Below are 20,186 nucleotides of genomic sequence, written 5' to 3' on the forward strand. Positions count from 1 at the left end.
AAACACTCTGTGAAAAGTGGTTGAACCTCTCACGTCGCTGCGGTGATGTACAGGAGGACTCCAGGACACTGTGACATCATGTTGGGTGAGGTCTCAGGTGTGACACAGCACACCTGAGACCTCACATGTGGTCAAGGTCAGAGCTAAAACCCATCAGGGACGTTTGCAGCTGATCATGGCCGCTTTAGTTTATGTTTCGAATCCCACCAGTACCCGGCCCAGGTACGCTTGACCGTGTCAAGCAGCACAGAACAGGAAGTCAGGTAAAGAGAATTTTTCAAAATAAAAGCCCCATTGCAGACTTTCAATCGTATATTCCACCACCACATTAATATTCTTTTATCATCGGTGGCACCAGGCCAGACATCAGCTGGTCAGAGGGTTTTTTGACACCGTGGACGACGAGAGGTTCATCCTTGATTGTGGAAAAACACTTTTACTTTCACTTTAACCTGCTGTTGTCTGTTGGCTACAGCACAACCAAGTTGTAAATACATACGAGAAACTCCATAATCCATAAATCAGAAAACACTGTTGTGCTTTTTTTTTTAAACTACTTTCACTATGTTTTCAGGGAATAAAATGTTCTATAAATCAGGCTATGAATGATAAATGAACAAATGCCTGAATAAAAACCTTCAGAATGAAACTGGAAAGTTTGCTGCAGTCTCAGAATCTGAGAAAAAAAACAACACATTTTTAGAAAACGACCTTTAAAGATATGAATAGAGAAATGTAGAGATGCAAAGTGCAGTAAAATATCAGTGTGAATGTGTATTTTGGACATTTTCTTTCCACTAGTCTGAAAGAAGACATGATATGGGAGCATAAACGTCCAAAATAGAAGAAGCATGTTTTGGCCTGCAGCATGTTGCCAATATGGTGAATGGACGGTACTTTTGACCACTGAAAGCACTTTAACACTTCTTTCACTGCTGTTAGGAGGGAAAATTCACACTGACACAATGCTGAAGGAACGTTTTGGGGTTCAAGGACACGCTCTACCTCGCCTATAATCACTCCTCTGACACTGAGAACTAATAAAGTCTGCACACTGAAATAGTTTGACGATCAGTGCATTCGTATAAATGCAGTCGACGACCATTTGCATCAATATTTTTAGACTTGGCTTTCTGGCAGCGCTGTTATCTTCTACTGACTAGGTTGATCTTTCGGTTCGTGACTGAGCTGCAGATTAGAGTCACTCTGTAACTCAAATGAATGACTGTCGCCTGCAGTTTGATGTAACGATCATGTCTGTTCGTTACAACAAAGAGCGCCGCCGACGAGGCCTTTGATTGGTCCCGTCAACCCGATCTCTTCTGGGTTAATGCAGCCCGGGTCGAGCTGCCGGTGAAAGTGGAGCTTCAAGTTTAATTGGTTTCCCCACTGCTCATTTCAGGCACGGTGATCGATGAAATCCACTGGTATGCTGCTGAAATAGAAGCCGCTGACCTTTGTAATGTACTCACTCGCTGTTTCTCCATCCACTCACTCACAGCAGATGGGTCTGTACTTTTTTTTTTTTTTTTATGTCCAGTTCTCTGCATGTTTCTTTTATGTGACTCTTCAGGCTGTTACACCACTCTGGTCTCATCCCGCCCTCCCACTTCTTTTGATCTTCCATCAAACTTTGAATCTGAGGAGAGATTACCCAGCTTACCTCCTGCAGGACCGCTCTCACTTCAGTTTATATGAAGACATCATTTTCTAGGTTTCTGCTTCTCAGGAATTGGATTTTTTATTTATTGGTACATTTTGTTTCTTATATCTTTTGTTTTTAATATCTGTGTTATTGAGTTTAAGCACCTTGAGCTGCATTTTATTTATGGTATAAATAAAGTTTATTTCTTCTTCTTCTTCTTCTTCTCTTGCTCTCATCACTCCCTCGGTCCAGGCTCAAAACAAAGGGGGATGGTGCTTTTCCCCTGGCATCGCCCCCCCCCCCTCTATCAGCCGAGTTGGATCCACTTTTTAAAAATTGATTGTGCAGCACTTTGACTTCGACTGCTGTTGCTTTAAAATGTGCTTTATAAATAAAGTTGGATTGGATTCTCCACCTCCTCCGTAGGCTGAAGACAGCCGACCTCCAGCTCTGACAGTCTTTAATAGAGGAAACATCGAAAGCCTCACAAACCGCATCACTTCCTGGTTTGGCAACAGCAGCTCGGATGAGAGACAGAAACTGAACAGAGCAGAGATCATTTTTCCTCTGATGGACGTCTACAACCATCTCAAATGATCCCTCCATCCCTCTTTATTTATTATATCATTGCACTGAATGTACTAAATGCTCTAAATGGTTTACTTGCTGGAGTTTTGCAAAATACTGCTTGGTTTTTGTGCATAACAATAAAGAAACTGATTGATCTGATTGATTTCAGCCAAAGGTGAGAAGCCAAGCCGGCTGTAAAAATGTAAAACAGTAAAACAAGAGAGAAAAACACATCAGTGCTGAACTGGAACTGAATATATTAAAACACATTAATAAATATATAGAAGTAAGAAGATCAAATGATTTTGACTGAAAACAAACAAACCAAAAAAGAGATTCCATTATTTTAAACATAGTAAATTTTAAATTCCTTTTCTGCAGAACCTCCTGGTTCATTCAGTAAAGCAGCAGCAGAAATTAGTCGTAGTTTGTTTAGCAGCAGCAGCAGCAGCAGCAGCAGTGTTTCTCTGTCCCGTCCTTGACCCTCAGCGTCTGTCTCTCCTGCTGGGACTCTCATCATTTATCTCCTCATCCCTCTCTCCGCTCTGATCTCCTAAAGTATCTCTGCAGATTTCACAGCCACGCTGGAGGTTATTCAGGAGCCTGCAGCCCGTTTACGCAGCTCCACGGAGTAAAACTCATCTCAGCCCAGACGTGGTTATGGGGGAGTCAAGGCTCGTATCTTACAGATTGGTACATTTATATCCAATGAATCGGCTTCTATCTACCAGCAAGGAGCTCTTGAGATGAACTGAGACGAGGGGACACTCACAGAATACCCCCACAGGAATCATCAAAGTTTCTCCTCTGCACCCAAAAACCTGAATTACTAGTTGCTGAAATGCTTCTTTGTTTAGTTTCTTCTCACTTCCCTCCTCCTCTTCCTCCTCCTCCTCCTCACTCACCTTAATCTCTTTGCGAATCTCTCCGGGTTTGAAAACCAGCGTTCCTTCGCTGTAATCATAATCCGACCCAGCGTTGGCCGACCCGTCCTCGGTCCTGTAGTCCACGTAGAAGGTGTTCTCTCCCAGACCCCCTGAACAGCAGAAATAAGTAAGTGTACACACACAGGATCATCTCACGTTCTTTATAAAAACCATTTTGTGTTGTTAAAATCAACCCAAATGTCTGAATATATAATTTATCTTTGTATGAAGAGGTTGTTCTGCACACACACAGTTTTTATATCCTGATAAATCTAAAGTGAAAGTGTTCCTCATTATCAAAGCAAAGCTGCTGCTAGAAGTTTCTACTGTACGTCAATACGGCTTTACCTTTAACAGGAAGGAAAAACAGAGGTACATCTTTTTTTAAATAGAGAAATAGAGACAAACCTTTTACCTTTAACAGGAAAGAAAAACAGAGGTACATCTTTTTTTAAATAGAAAAATAGAAACAAACTTTTTACCTTTAACAGGAAAGAAAAACAGAGGTACATCTTTTTTTAAATAGAGAAATAGAGACAAACCTTTTACCTTTAACAGGAAAGAAAAATATGAATAGAAAAATGGAAATAAACCTTTTTTTGAACAGAAAACTAAAAATGAACCTTTTACTTTTAATAGAAAAGTAGAAATAAAGAAGTAACGTCCTCTTTAATCCAGTGTTGGAAGCACATTTACTCAAGTCCAATTTATTCCAACTATTTAAGTATTAATTAACTTAAAATGAGTATTTCTGTTTCCTGCTCCTTTATAACTCGACTCCTCTACGATTACACATCAGCTGCAGTTATGAAACACAGCATCTTACACGTATAACAACAGCCCTTCTATAAATCAAGAGATTAAATGCAGGAATCTCACTCATTAAACTGTGTTATTTCTGCTTTTACTTAAAGGAGAAGTACGCCAGTTTTACACGCAGTCTGTTTACAGGTCTTGGGGAGCAGAATATAATTTCCTAAACCAGTGCAGTCTTCTTTAGCTAAAAGAGCTGAACACTTTTATTTCACCTCTGTTTTAATCCGGTAAGTAAAGTGCAGGTTAGTGTGTGAACATAAGTCACCACGCTGGTGCTGCAGCTTGTTACTTGCAGAAAAATGTCAAAGGAGCTCAGAGAGTAAAACGTATACAGATCAAAGGCAGATTTGTTCAAATGTGAGCATGAATTTGAGGAAAAGAAGGATTTTATACTTTATTACCACACCAGCCTCAGCCGCCTCTGACTTATTCATGTGATCTCAACATTAGCTCGTGACTTATTTATCTCACTACCTTGGCAGACCACAGCCAGAATCAGAGTGCCGCAGTTCTCCATGCACTGACTGTGGGCGCTTTCAAACGAGATGCGGCTGCATATCCCCAGGTCCTCCTCCTCTGGCGCCTCCTCGTCGGTTACGGCCGCACGGCGAGCGTGGTCGGCTGCGTGCTTCTTCAGGACGTTACCGGCTCCGATCATCATGCGAGTCGCCTTCAGGGAGAAAGTTTGCAGAGTGTCATTCACATTTGTTATGATTTTAAGTAGGGTGTCACATTCCTAGACTGTATAAAAGAAGCACTGTGATGGATAAAGTGACTGGATACAGTGTTGGAGGCTCAGTGGTGCATGAAGCCAAAAAAGTTTGATTTCCCAGGTGTAAAAGTACCAGGATCTTCCACATTATTGGGCCCAGAGAACATGCAGTTCATTGGCTAAGAGTGGATCAAATTCTGATGGAGAAACTAGTCACTTCTCAAAAGTAAGTCTGAGGAATAAAAAAAGTCTTTCTGGGGCCGAGTTATTACACAGATTGGCTGCTATGTCAAATTAGCTTCAAAGCTTGGCTGGCTTTATGTGCGTCGCCATCTTGGTTTTTTGGAGCCAGAGGTTCCAAAAAACCAAGGTAGCCCCGCCCTAAAGTATATCCTGCTTTATGGTCTCTTTTCCTCTAAATAAAACCATAATTTACTAAATGAACATCCTGCTGCGTTGAAGAAGACTGTAAACTAGCGACTGAGATCAGAAATTCATCAGGAAAACATTTACTGAGGCAATAAATCAAGAGAGAAGTCATTTTCTCATAGACTTCCATTCATTCGGACCCCCTGCTGGATATTAGAAAGAATGCAGGTTTAAGACTCTTCAGCGTTGGCTTCACTTTTCAGATCTGGAAGCTATGAACACATCTTTATACAGTCTTTTTTTAACCTGTAAACTGTGAGTCCGACGGAGCGATGCTAAGTGTGTGTTACCTGAATGCGGTAGAAGGCTCTGCTCTTCTGCTGGTGCAGCAGGGCGTAGTAGTTGGCCAGCTCCACCAGCTGGTCCAGCTCTTTGTCGGGATATTTCTGCTTCAGCTCCTTCAGGATGCGAATCACCTGGAGGAGACACAAGAGGACACACTCATGATTAAAATATGTGCACAGCTCACACTGGCGACGTGCACGGCTGACCTGAGGTTGGAGGAATTTAAGCTTTCGGCTTCCAGCTCAACAACAAAATGATTGATTCTCATGTCCTTAAATGCTTAAATTTTCAGGTTTTGTTGGCTAATGGCCGCTAATCATTTCCATGTTTTGACCTCTGTTGAACTGTAAAGGCAGCGATGGAAACATTTGGGACAATTGCACCAAATCGTCAAAGTTTGTCCACTAAAAGTGCTTGTTTTCGCCACTGACAGGCTCAGATTGATATTCTAAGCATCTGACAACATTATAAAAAGGATTTTTACAGAGATAGACCTGGAAGATCCTCTCTGTTTAACCAGAAAAAGCAATTATATTGCTTGATTCAAAGCCACCAGACTCCATTGACAAAAACAGTAATTTTACACAGGCATTGCTGGTCTCGATCAGCAAGTTTGTTTGTGTTATTGAGTGACTTTGGTGTTTTAAATAGTTAGTTCAGATCCAAGAGAATATTTGTGTAAGAAACAATAATACAAGCTAACTGACTGATCAGGCAGCTGTACACCACCTATTCCTGTATTCTGCAAGGTAAAATCACAGTTTTTATCAATGGAGTCTGGTGCGTTTGAGTGGCGAGCTACAACAGCTGTTTCTGGTAAAACGTTCGGTTAAACATTGAGGCCAATTACCCCTAGCAGTCATTTAGACAGCAAAACATATAAAAGTAAGCTCTTATATTGGGTATTTAACATAATTCAGAGGATGAACCAAATCTTGTTTCCGTTCACCTCTTTCATTCGGACTTTGTCACTGTGAATGTTTCTCCCTCGTTTGCCTCCTGGACCTCTCTGTCCCTAATTATTGCATCTTAATCTTTGCCTGTCACACCTCCCACATTGTTCATCTCTCTGTCCTGTCATTAAACGTCTCATTTCCCCTCCTACTTGTCCTCATTAGTAAGAGCAACTGTCTCTTTCCAGGAGGGCTATTAACAGGTGTAGATGAGTGTAAATCTCGATAATGTAATCCTTATTCCCTCTGCATCTACTCCAGACTGTTAACAGTCTTCGGTGTGAAGTTAACGACAAAGTAAAGTGTTAAAAAGTTAACAAAACATTTAAAAAAAGATTTAAATCTAAAGTGCAGCCATTCATCACAGCTGGAAACAGCCCAAACATTTTAAGAGCAGTTTTTACTGTCTCCTGCGGCGAAATTATCCATTATTTTTCGCACCATTCGTGTCATAATCACAGCAGCAGAAATTGTGTTTTCCGTGCTAACTGCATTTTTCAGCAACAAAAAACCTGAAATGAGATTACAGAATTATTACAGAGAGCGATGTGCAGTGACAGCAGTGTCTCTAAATAACTTCTGCTGCAGCTCTGTGGGAAGGAAAAGCCTCCTTTGCTCTCTGTAAACGACCCGATGTTGGATAAATGTTGATGAAAGGAGTGTCTCGCACATCGTGGGAGTTTTTCTGGGTTTACATAAAGAGTGGGAGCATCATGAGCATTAAGACATGACGGGACGAGACATGAATACTTTCCAGGAGTTGTAAAATCCTGAATATTCTGAATATCATAAACCGTTTTGGTGTGTGATAAGCCTTCAGTCTCATGGATCTGTCCCTGAACCTGCACTTCCTGCATCATATTTATCAGAAAGTCTTCAGGATGTATCATCTCATTCTATAATAATCATATCAATACATAACTGAATATATATACGACACAAAGAGACAAAACAAACCAACGCTAAATAAAAAGAGCTTAGATGTTCGACTGAACACATGAAGGCTTCCTCAACCTGATCAGAGCGTCTTAGTGATTAATTTGACACATAAGGAACAAAAAACTGTTGTAGACAATAATGATAGATGATGTTGATGCACTTAAAAATAAACAGATTCCAGTGAAATTGACGCCTGAGTGTGTGTCACTTCCTCAGCGTTCAGGTAAACAACGTCGTCCATTTCTGGTGTTGGCAGCTGTGAAACAAGCCTCTCTCTCTTTCTTTCTGTCATTCGTGCTGGAAAAACTATCTTTGAGTCTCCAAAACTGTCTTTGTGGGTTTTATTCTTTGCAAAGAGGAGCAAACGGTAACAGAGTGATCATGCAGTCTGTTAGAGAAGCCCAGAGAAGGCCAACAGGCGTTGTCCTTTTATTGCAGTAGGACGATGGGGGGGGGGGGGGTTGCCTGCAGAACTGGCTCAAACCGGCCAGGACACATCCTGCAGAACACACGGCACATTAACGTAGCTCTCTTCAGTATTTTGCACGTTACATTACGATTTTACAGTCTGAAACAGTACAGAACACCAAAATCTACCTTTTTTATGTGGTTTAAAGGTGGTTTTAACTCACAGCCGTCCCTGAACACCCCTCCACCAACTTTGCTTCTATCTACGCCTGTATTTTCATCAGATGTTCTCTTTTTGGACATTTTCTCCATATTTACACCACTACTACAGTGTGTGTGAGGGTGTGTAACTGTGTGACGCCCCTCCTGCTGTGTTGGCTGACGTGGGAGCCTGTTTTGGTAAAAGTTAGAATTTAGTGTGACTAATAAAGCAATTGATTTTTAATGGTGAATTATTTGGCTTGTGAGCCTTGTGGTCTGAATGCTAAATTGACTTTAGGTGCAATGTAGATTAAAGTGCCTTTGGCATTTTTCAGGCAAGCTTTTTTTTCCCTCCTGTTTAGACTGTAGTTCATTTTGGTGGATGTTAAAAGGGAGCAGCATCCGTCCCCCTTCTGCTGCATGTAGCTGGTGACTATGGCCACGCCTCAGTAAGTAAGAGCCATCCGTCCCCTTGTCAAGCTGAAGTTGTTGATCTCTGCAGGACACCTGCCAGGTTGGTATTTTCACTTCAGTGTGGTGGAGAATGAGGGTGAAAACAATGTCTTGGGAGCATTTCAATGGTCTCCGGAGGGTCACCAGTGTCTGGTTGCCTTTCTGGTTCCAGTGGAACCAGTAAATAAGTACATACAAGTACATACAAGTACTTACAAGTACACAAGCAACTGGAATTGCACATTAGATGTTTATAAAACAAATTTCAGTTTCAATCTTTTTGGAAAACGAGGATGTTGCCTTGTGGCGGCTGCAGGCTGAAAAAAACGACACTAGAATAATTCAATTTCATGTCAGTTATCCAGCAGAGCTCTCCTCCCTCCCTCCCTCCCTCCCTCCCTCCCTCCCTCCCTCCTGCTCTCACCTCTTTGCGGCTCTCGTCCAGCTCCCTGCTGCTCTCCACATTGACCATCGTGCTGTTGGAGTTGGGCAGGTTGCCCCTGGCTCCCGTTGCCATGGCCCCCGCTGCGCCTCCAATGTTATTGGCCGCGGCGCCCGCTGGGCCGTCCTGAGCTCCGCCTCCACAGTTCTCGGCGGGGACCACGGCGCCCCCTCGGGGTGGGAACTTCCCGTCCATAATCATCTCCATGCCGCCCTTGTTGGGTGTCAAGTCTCCCTCTGTCTCCACGACGATGCCGTGGCGCTTATCGGCACGGTAACGCTTGCCCATGTACTTGTAGAAGAGCAGGCGGCGGTCGGCGATCCAAGCCAGGATGACACACACTGGGAAGTAGAGCAGGGTCACCAGGGCCTCCCACACCTGAAACACACACGGTCAGCTCATCGTTAAAAACATTTAAAGCTTCCTGAGACTGGATATAATCACAGAGACAAACACACAGGTATGATTCTGGTGCAACGCAACACAAGCCGATAAAGACGATGGATCATCAAGGTGATTAAATAACAGCCAATCACATCAGCAGGAGGAGGAGGAGGAGGAATGTTGTCCAGGTGCAGAATCGCCTCTGGAAATTCACAGCAGCTCAAATATTCAGATTTACATCTTCGGAGTCACCGTGTGATAAACACATTACTTCAGGAGACAATGATGCAGCTACAAACTGCACTCATTTGTATTAAGACACAGCATATTTTCATATCTGGGAATAAACCCTGCTGCAGGATGTATCATCTCATTTTCAAGTTTTTCACATAAAACAAACAACTGAATAACACATAACTGAATATATACGACAAAAAGAGACAAAACAAAGAAACCAAAGTTAAATAAAAAGAGTGATAACGTTAGATGATCTGAAACATTTGTCTGATGAGAAAACGAAACATTTTCAAATAAGCAAAATGACGACAGAAAGCTACGTCAAAGAAAATCATCGTGGACATATTTTTAAATTCTTCCGCTTGGAAATGTATCCCACAACAGGCAGTTGAGCTACCAAGGAAGCAACAACCATCATGTTTCTCTCCCCAGCCTCCATTACAATGACCGAAATTTCATCTAAAGTAAAAAAAATACATGTAAAAGTGCTTCATGCCAGAACAAGTGTCTCTACTAAACCTCCTGATCCGCATAACCTCCATTAAATCACTTTATCTGAGAGGGTTGATTTATAAAAAGGACACTACAACTGATGAAAAGCTCAGTGTCAGATTATTCCATCTTTCACCGTCTTCTTCTAAACCACGCGGACGCTGTCTCACCTCCACGACGCCCGGCGTCATGACAGACAGGATGAGGTAGAGCCAGATGTAGGCGAAGATGCTCCAGAAGGCGGTGATGAAGAACACCCTGAGGTGCTTGATCTTGCGGGACTCGCTGTTGGGGATCGTCCACACGCAGATCCCGATGATCACGAACATGTTGAAGGCGGCGCTGCCCACGATGGTTCCTGGTCCCAACTCACCGGCCTTGAAGTCGTGACCGCACACCTGTGAAAAGAGACAGATACTGATGGCGAGCATGCAGACAGACGATGGACGGAGAGCTTCTGCGCTAAAGTATTTTGACAAACACTCTTGTTTGGGCTTGTTTTGCTTTAAAATATGATAAAATATATATGTTAGATAGATAGCAGCTGACCCTGGATCAGATCTGCCTGTAGTCCAGCAGGAGCCATCACATCTGCCCCTAAACTGCCCTGCGCCTCTATTTCTGTGGCTCGTTTTGGCCCAAAGAGCCGTTTTCACTAAGGGATCTGTGCAGGTTATCGGCCCGTTGTGCAAAAACACACACAAGGGTGGATCTCTTTGTGGATCCATCTGTGATCCAGCTCAGTTTCATTTTGCTGCAAAGGAGTCTGAGTATTTTGCTGTGGAACAAAGAAATGAAACACTTGATGGAGATGAAGGAGCAAGAGAGAGGTGAAGGAAGGGAGTGCTAGCAGCCCCTATGTGTGTGTGTGTGTGTGTGTGTGTGTGTGTGTGTGTGTGTGTGTACCTCTATGACAGACAGGAGTATCTCTGGAGCGCTGGAGCCGAGAGCCATGAGCGTCAGATTGGAAACTGTTTCGTTCCAGATTCGAACCGTGGCCACTGAAGTTTCCCCGTTGGGCATCGTGATGGTCACCTCCTTCTCCTGATGATCCAAACACACAAGCAATGTTTATGTTTCCTGCGTTTGGGCCTGCGTAACATAATATACCTTCACATGAACTCTGTTTTATTCACTGTCGTGTCTTCGAGGTTCTTTATCTTCCTCCAGGCCGCCGTGACGAGCAGCTGCAGTCGTATCAAACCTGTGGCTTTATCACTAACAGCCTCTCTAGACTGTCTGCTGCCCACATTCATCCACACAAAGACAGATGTATCCATCTGCCGCTGCTGAATTCATCACTATATGCAATTTACTCAGACTCTACGTCTCCTATAGACTCATAAATCCTCCTTATATGAGAACACACACACACACACAGGACGACCCTCTGCACCTCTCTCTCTCTCCACATATATATATATATACTCCACATATGTCTCCCCCTTATCATTATTTGACACATTTTCCATTAAGTGCAAACCAAATGCTATTCCTTCCTAATGCGCTCCCATCTATTGAGAGTTCACACTGAAGTTTCAAACTGAACATAGAAGGAAACTCGGAGGCGATGCAGATGTGTGCAACGTCCGTGGAGCCGAGAAAAAGGTGAAAGCTGATTAATAAAAGTACTATAGTACTACCTCTGCTGAAACAGGCTGCTATGAGTTTAACTAAACAATATTATCACATACAAACCGCATATACACTCCACATTAGAAGCTGTGAGGAGAGACACTTGTTATTCTCCATCAGTCATTCAGTATTTTCCAAGAAGTGTCACCGTTTAGTAAAATCTTCAGAAGTGGGTGAAGGTGAGCTGCAGTTTAAACTTGTTTCATGGCACAAAGCGACAGTTCAGATTGTTTGAAGTGGGGTCGTCTGAAGCTTTTATCTATAGTCAGTGTTTCCCCTGGTTCCCTCTTAGCACAGGCGCTAAGCAATGTAGCAGAAAGGCATCTTTTAGCCCACTTGAAAAAAATCAATATCAATTTAAATGTACGCTATAATATATTTTCACCGCTTTACATTGCTGTCAAACAGCCTGTTAGAGCTGTTCTCTCTTTCTCTTTCACTTCAGCGAACCATTGAACGAACCATTGAACACCAAAGTCACACAATACCACTTGAAAGCTGAACGATCAGGGCAGCAATAGATGAGAAACTCCAGTTTTCTGCAGGGTCAAAATTACTATTTTTGTCAATAGAGTCTGGTGGCTGTGAAGCAAGCAAAGAGAAAGAGAGAGCGGCTTCAGTTTCCTGTTGAAAGGGCTTCTGACAGAAAGGTGAAGCAGTGAAAGTATCATAAATATAGTGAATATTTACATTTTTTAGGTCGTTAAAATACATATTTTGCTGCCCCCATCTATCTACCACAGACAACCAGTTATTGCCTTTTATTTCCTGCAGTCAGAGTCACAGCATAGTTTCATCAGACAATAGTTCTGTCCAAACTGTCATAATACTCCCAGACAGCGAAGTGGCCCCGAGATCACAGCTTCCGCTCATATAAACAGTCTAAAATGTTTCAGAGTGAACTAATAGGTTTCTCTCTGGAAATCATTTATACCCCAGATGTTTAGCGGAGCACTCTGGGAATCACTGAAAGCAATTATCAGAGGACAAATCATTTCCTCCGTCACATACAGAAGCAGAAAACGCTCCAAGCGACAACAAACTGCTGATGTACAGTAGATAAAATATTCACTCTCTCGCCCACCACACCAGCAGAGCTCTACGAGGAGAGGAACTTTTACTCCGCTTTGAATCTAACACTCTCTTGTCTTGAAAAATTCAGTTTAAGTTTACAACAAACAAGGTTATAGAGCAAATCAGACTACAGAGATGAACACGGGTACAAATACGACTTCACACAAACAACATCCAAACAATACTGTTTTTCTCTGTATCCCAGAGATCAGTCCTGATGCTCGGTCCTCCCCTGACAATCCCATATATCAACTGAGGAAATAAAAAATACAATCAAATCAACTCTAAACAGGAAAGCAAAGCTCTCCTGTTGAATTTTGTAAAGAATTTTCGGCCGAGCTTTCACCTGTCTTGAAATCTGTGTACAATAAATCTGTTTCCAGAGAAAAATGATCCCAGATCTTCTCCCACAATGTCGCTCATTTTTAGGCTTCAAATGAAAAATATTCTCATTCAGATCATCTCATCTCTTCATTTAGATGGAATAGATTAAATGTGTGTTTGAGGTATTGATACATGGAGAGAGTTAAATCAGAAGGCGGACTGGGTCTTCCTGATCTTTTATTTCACTATTGGGAAGTTAATATTTTGAGAAGGAGGAGTTTAAGTCCACTTCTCTCCATTTCTATCATTTCATTTTTGACCGCCCAGCTTCTAATACACATCAAAACACAGAATTTAAACTCACATTTAGTTATATAGAGCTCAAAGTTAAGATATGGGGCCACTTTAAGATTAAATAAATAAAGCGTTTCTATTCATTCGTCCTGTTTAAAGAGCACAACGGGCGCTGCATCCCATCAGGTGACATTTCATTATGTGAAATTCAGAGCAGCTCTGTCTTTCAGCATACTAATACCATCAGTGGACTGTTAAGGTGGGTTCAGTTCAAGCTCATGTTTATGTATATCCCATCATTTCAAAGAAGGAAAAACAGAAAACAGAAAGAGGACAAAACTCTGCTTCACTTTCAGCACAAAGTAAAAGAGCAAAGCAGCTTAACAAAGCTCCTCTAGGCACCGAAACACACAGAGCTGTAAAAACCACAGCATTTTAAACACCACATCTGATGACAACTGCAGCGTTACTTCATAAAGGAAAGTGTGAGGCTCTCGAATCTATCAGGTTAAGTTGCTTATTTAAGTTTAAGGTCTTTATTTGTTAAATAGTCTAATAAAAGTCTTGTTCCGAGGCTCCCACCTCCAACAGAAATAAAATGCAGTATATAATATAAACTATAACACAGACGTAGCCTGACGTTACATAATAAATCTGTCCTTTTCCTGTTAGCCTTATTAAACCTGTGCTGTTGGTGTAATGAGGACAACAGCAGACACAACAGAGTCTTTTGTCCTTCCTCTCTCCTTCCCGTCCTTTTTTTCTCCCTCCGGCTGACTTTCACATCTCCTCGTCCTCCATTCGAACCCCCCAGGGTCCTTCATCTCCGTTTCTACAGCGCTTACGACTGCATAAGCTCAACACCTGAACCCTTCCTGGCCGCCTGAGACGGCCTCGTCGGGCTGTTTGGAGCCAAGTGGACTCAGGTGAAGTCAACCTGCCAGACCTCTGTCCCTTAATGCAGTGAGTTAGTCTGTGATGCCTCACAGTGTGATGGCACCATGTGTTTGTTATGTAATTATGATTAATTCCAGCGTTCAGCTGATGTGTTGTTTGTGTTTTCATAATCAAGAATTGTTGAGATGGGTAAATCCATGGAGCGAATCTCCTTTGACATCTACATATTTTTTGTTCGTGTGTTTTGGATACAGAAACACTTAAAGGGGAAGTTCATGTAAAATAATTCTTATTCTTACGTCTGATATTTAAGCCACAGCTCTCTCTCTCACACACACACACACACACACACACACAGCTGGACAACTGTGTGTGTTGTACACTGAGAATGATCCGAGCTGTCCAAGCAGAATCACTTCAGAACTATTATGATCGGCCTGAGTAAACACTGAGGGTCACTTTCTCCATTACTGAGAATAAATGGATGGAGAGAGGGAAATCTATGTAATCCCCATTAAGGGAAGCCATCAGGCTTCGACTTGAAGTAAAGAAACAATGACACCATGGTGCAAACACGCTCACTGGGAGCTTCACTTCCTCTGTAGTCATCAAACACACTCAATAAACTCAACACAACAAGCGCTAATGAGAATAAAACACACATGTGACACCGTATAATTGAATTAAAGTGACGCAGGTCTATTTTTAGCTGCTCTAACGGCTGTCATGTGTGCAGAGACCCTGGCCTCAGTATTTACAGCCAATATGAGCGTAACACTTCCTGTAATTCTGGCAGCGCTGCATTTTTCCCGTGAAGGAGTCTTTGTGCAACTAACACATTTAAATCCAAGTAACTTTACGTGAAACATATCCAGGACGTTGGAGCTTCTCAGATGAGAGGATTCGTTGCTTTAAGAACTATTCTGTGGTCATTTTTGCCGTCATGTTACAGGTGATGATGAGGAGACAGACGTACAGTCTCTACGGTCCACTTTTCTGTTTTACATTATCAATATCATAACTTTGGGTTTTTAACTCTTGTTTGGACAAAACAAGCTTTTTGAAGGCTTTAGGCACTTTGACACAATCTGAAGTAATCATCAGGAAAATATTCCAGGATTACATCCAGCGTGAAGGATGACAAATTATTTTCCATTATGGTCGACATAGTTTAAAAAAAGAAATCACCAATGACTTGATCAGTGCTTGACCAGATTCACTCTGACTCACCTGTGACGTGATGACCTCTATGGACGCCATGAAGCGGTCGGCGATGATGGACACTCCCAGGAACATGTACATGAGAGACACAAAGTAGACCACAGCTCTGGCCACCTGGCTGCCGAGGCCGGGCCGGTCGGGCTTCCACACGGACAGAATGATGCCGGGCTTGCACTTGGGCACCACGTCACACTTGTCTTTTACGACAGTCGCGTTGCTGTTACTATAAAACATGGAAGACGGGAAGATGGAGGGGAACATGGAGGGCGAGACCGCTCGCAGGTGGGGGTCACTGCTGGCCTCGCTGCGCTGGGACTCTGGCTGGCAGGGAGGCAGCGGGAGGAGGAAGACGAGGAGGAGGAGAAGGAAGGGGGCAGGAGAGGTGGAGAGAGACATGGCGGCGTGTGGTTTCCACGAGAAGCAGGAGGAAGGGGTGAAGCAGAGGCTGAGGAGGAGGGAGGTGGGAGGGGTAGGCGATGGGTAGAGCTGAGGGTGGTGCGACTAGCTCACCTACAGGTGGAAGAGAGAGAGAGAGAGAGAAGAAAGAAAGAGCTAATTAGTTTGTGACACATTGAAAACACCTTTAAAATCCCAGCTGCACAAAGAACAGTGTGGACACACAGCTGACTCGCTCGCCTGAGTGGAAAATGATTCAACTTGGGCAAAAAATCCTGAAGCTTTGTCATGAACAAAGTGAGACAAGAGGAGACGGAGACCTGACAGACAAGAGAAAGACCTGTTTAAGATCAGTCTTAGAAACATAGACAGTAGAAAACATCACAGGTGCAGCTAACTGTTGCACTTGGACACAAAAATGGGACTCCCAGGTGTGCATGGAAGTCAAGAGCATCTCTTCAATTCACCGGAAATACAGAAATCATAGGCGTGTGTGCACCCTAAAGACCCCTGAGCTGCCCAGAAGTCACTCATTTTACCCACCAATAAACCTCCTAAAACAGGACTAGTGCTTTTGTGCATAAGTATAAATCATATTACAACTGCAAAATAACAAAAAATACACATTACTCTGTACATAACAGCTGCACAATCGGTCACCTCAGTGTTGAGAAAACCCTGGCTTCAGATAGAGACAGATGATAAAGCAAAGTTGTGTTGGGCTGAAATGATTCCTCGAGGAACTGAAGTGACTTGAATCCTAAAAATCATCTTCTTTCAGTTCACGTAACCACATGCAGCACACTGTGTTCGACTGTTACTGTCTCACACTGTGGACACTGGAGGAAGGGAGAGAAAATAGTGAAGGGAAAAGACAGATCAGAGAAAATGAGCTTCGGCAAAACATCTTCTATTAAGCCCAGAATGTAATATGGCACTTTAACACTAAATGGGTTCAGATTTGGCAGATGATATTGTCGTATGCAACCTAAGCAATAAGAATAAAGAAGGAAGTTCATTTTAAGAGATCTATCTTATTTTCTTGCTTGAATATTTACAACTGCTTTCTAATGAAGCAAAATTGTTTGAATAATCAATATAATACTTATTTAACCTCTTAAGACCCGAGCTCTTGTTTGATATGCATCAATCGGTCTTAATTTCCAGAAAACACAATAAAGTCACTCTTTATTTCCACCCTGTGTCATGTCTCGTCGTATCTGTTAAGTTGTCTGTGTTCACTTGTGCCTAGTCTTGTCTCTCACATCCTGTTTTATTTTGAAACCCTAATCTCTCCTCTCGTTTCAGGCTGTTTGACTTCCTGCCCTTGTGTGTCTCCCCCCAGTGTGATTGTCTCCACCTGTTCCCCGTTACCTTGTGTATATATTGTCTGCGTCTCCCTTTGTCTTGTGCCGGATTGTCTTGTCTCGTCCAAGCGTCATAGGTCCTTATCGTTCTGAACCAAGCCATGTTTGTAGTAAGTATATTTGTCTAGTGTAGTAAGTATCTTGTCCTGTAAGTTTCTGGTGAAATAAGAGCTTGTTAAAACTGTCTGTGAGCTCTCACTTCATGCTTTTGGGTCCACCCTGTCTCTGAGCCCTGTGCTTAACACCCTGAACACAGCAGTTTTTTTTCCTGACTGCTTTTGCATGTATTTATAACACATACAAAACATATTTTGAACATGTTTTGAAAATCACGGTGCAAAAAACAATATGAAATATCAACAATTTAGCCCACATACATGTCCATACGGCCCCAGCTAAGCAGAATTAACTACTAAGGTAATATAACCCAGAATGTGATGTCCACACATGTGTACGCCAGGTCTTTAGAGGTTAATAAGATGCATTTAAAAATATATATATATGAATTGAACTGCCACTTCTTATAAAATCTTCTTGTTTGTTGTCATTGGACCTGAACATAAGCACAAACAAAAACATCCAACTCTTGCTTTTCTTTTCAATTTCCGTTTCAGGAAGCCGCCCAGGGCTCGTTTCTATCGACATAACTTCGCCTCCGCTCATATCACATTCATATTTCCGCGGCGCACATCAGAGCGGAGAAGCTCCGCGAGTCCTTGAATATCAAGTATGAATTCAAGTGGGTGCATTCAAACATTCAACATGAGCACACACAAAGGAATTCTGGGAGAAAAGCACGATTCACGGCAGATGACGTGAGTCGGTGGAGACCCTGGCACAATCTATTCATGGTAGTGAGTCACCGGAACACAGGAAATTACAAAAAAAAAAGGCAGCGAAGAAGAAAAGAAAGTTAGTGATGGAAAGAAAGACGGACAGAACAGGAGGTCACGAGGAAGAGATGGAGAGGAGGAGGGAAGAGATGGAGGGAACTGGAGAGGTGGATGTGTGAGGCGAGACGACGAAGGTAAAGGTGTTGGTAGGTGTGACAGATTCATTTATTCTAGTTCAGGCCAGTTCAGCCTCCACAACAGCTACAGAAAAGCCATTCGTGCAGCATCTTCTTTAAATCTGAGACAATTTTCTCCTACAAGAGGCAATAAAAGTAACCTTTACCTTTACCTTGGGAACGAAAGAGGGAAAGTCAGATGGAGGAAAAAGAGTGAGAACAAGGCAGAGAGATGGAAAACAGCAGGCACACGGAGAAAAATGAGATGGAGAGGAACAACAAAGGCAGGAAATAAATGGGAGAGACAGAAGAAGGCAGTAGGAGACGAGGAAGATGATAGAAGAGGAAAGACGATAGAGTCAGAGATAGAAAGAAGAAGGAGAAGAGAGGAGGAAGAGACCGGGTCTATGTTTGTTTGTTTGTTTGTGTCGTTCTGTGTTTGGGTTTATTTGAGTCATGCAAACTCGTGACTGTTCACCAAATGCTGGTTTCCTGTCAATCACACACACACACACACACACACACACACACACACACACACACACACACTGACTGTGTATATATACTATATTTTGTTTTGAGGTAAGTTTTGATCAAAATGAGCTCAACTTTTTCTCCTTTTTGGATCCTCATCTTGTGTAACTCTACAACGACACGTGTGTGTGTGTGTGTGTGTGTGTGTGTGTGTGTGTGTGTGTGTGTGTGTGTGTGTGTGTCTCTGCCAACTGGTGAGATTTAAACCTCAGCGTGAAACCAAAGGATGGACAGATGGACTGAACCCTGTTATGTGCATCGGCCTTTAATCTTCTTCTACCTTTCTCTCTCTCGCTCCGTCTGTCCATTTGTGAGGAGGAAGGCACCTGCTAACACCTTCTGTTTTAAAACACACCTCCGCTAATCTCAGTTCATCATCATGTCTTTTCCTTTTATTTTTGCACATCCTTTGCTTCTCTGTGTCTCTGTGTTTCTGACCACGACATAAATGAGTAAAAATACATTTTAAAAGGATTCTCCATAATAGTTTTGTGAGTTTTGGTCTAAACTCCTACATCTAGGTGTGTTCTAATCTTGTTTTTGGGGTATTTTGATGCATGTGACATGATTGGTACATTAATAAGAAGGCAAACATGATAATAAGCATCACCTTTTTACAATTTGCATAAGACAGAAAAAAAAACCACAGTTGTATTATTCAAAAACAAGCACAAAGGGTTGATGTACACAATCACCAGCTGCGATGGACCGACGGCCTCCTGCTGCCGCGCTCTGATAACAATTCAAATTTACTTAACAAACCAAGGTCAGCCTTTTCAAATGTTGGACGGTGGCTGCAAACATTTTGACACAACAAACACGACAAGTTAGATATTTAGATGCTGTGTGGTTTCCCATTGGATTTGTGTATCTGGACACGTTTGCCTCTCTGTATCCACTAAAGGGCAGCAGGACGGTTCTGCCAACAAGCACAACGGGAACGAACTGAGAGTCGTGTTGTCAGGCTGAAAAGTGCTTAAAAAAACACAGATTGATGTGAACTGGTTCTGATAAAATGATAAAATGAAGCTTTAACTGTATAATAGTCAGTACTGGTGGTATATTCAGACAAAAACATACATAAACAGCAAGATTCACACGTGTGTTCAGTTAAGATAATGAACTAGTGAGTATTTCCAGCAGCAGCAGGGAGTTTGTGGGACTGAGTGGAAATAAACTGTGGTTCACTGATGTGTTTCTAACAGTGGAGGTCTACAGCACACAGAGAAACAGTCTGAGCTCCCACCGCTCCACATCTGACAGAAACTAAGTGTCAGTGCCTGTCAGTTCTATTGGCCATCTGAGCTTTGTTAAAGGTCAAAGTGATCTTTTACTTTTCTGTGGTTCAGCTTAAAACCCAGGCAGTTTAAATCAGAATCATAATAATGCCAAGACCACCTCCGAAGAAGGAAAACGCAAGAAGAGCATTAAAAGTTGATTATTTTCAAGAGGTAAGTGACTTCTGGTGTCAGAGAGGAAACATTAAAGAGGAGCTTTATTCAAGTCTTTCAAGATGTAACCTAAACTTTAAAGGTTTTCTATA

General features: G+C 42.4%; 1 protein-coding gene across 1 annotated transcript in view; it reads right to left on the minus strand.

Annotated features, from left to right (window-relative positions):
• The window catches only part of slc8a2b (solute carrier family 8 member 2b), a 35,901-nt gene extending 20,288 nt beyond the window's left edge, over positions 1-15,613 (minus strand). The window contains exons 1-7 of the mRNA XM_070828785.1: positions 15,347-15,613; positions 10,799-10,936; positions 10,063-10,290; positions 8,762-9,157; positions 5,389-5,514; positions 4,432-4,627; positions 3,121-3,251 (exon numbers count right to left, since the gene is read on the minus strand). Of these exons, the coding sequence (XP_070684886.1) occupies positions 3,121-3,251; positions 4,432-4,627; positions 5,389-5,514; positions 8,762-9,157; positions 10,063-10,290; positions 10,799-10,936; positions 15,347-15,598 (1,467 nt within the window). The 5' untranslated portion in view covers positions 15,599-15,613. The remainder of the gene's footprint in view (positions 1-3,120; positions 3,252-4,431; positions 4,628-5,388; positions 5,515-8,761; positions 9,158-10,062; positions 10,291-10,798; positions 10,937-15,346) is intronic.
• Positions 15,614-20,186: the final 4,573 nt, after the last annotated feature.

Source organism: Pempheris klunzingeri, chromosome 4 (assembly GCF_042242105.1).
Source record: "Pempheris klunzingeri isolate RE-2024b chromosome 4, fPemKlu1.hap1, whole genome shotgun sequence".
Classification (NCBI taxonomy): domain Eukaryota; kingdom Metazoa; phylum Chordata; class Actinopteri; order Acropomatiformes; family Pempheridae; genus Pempheris; species Pempheris klunzingeri.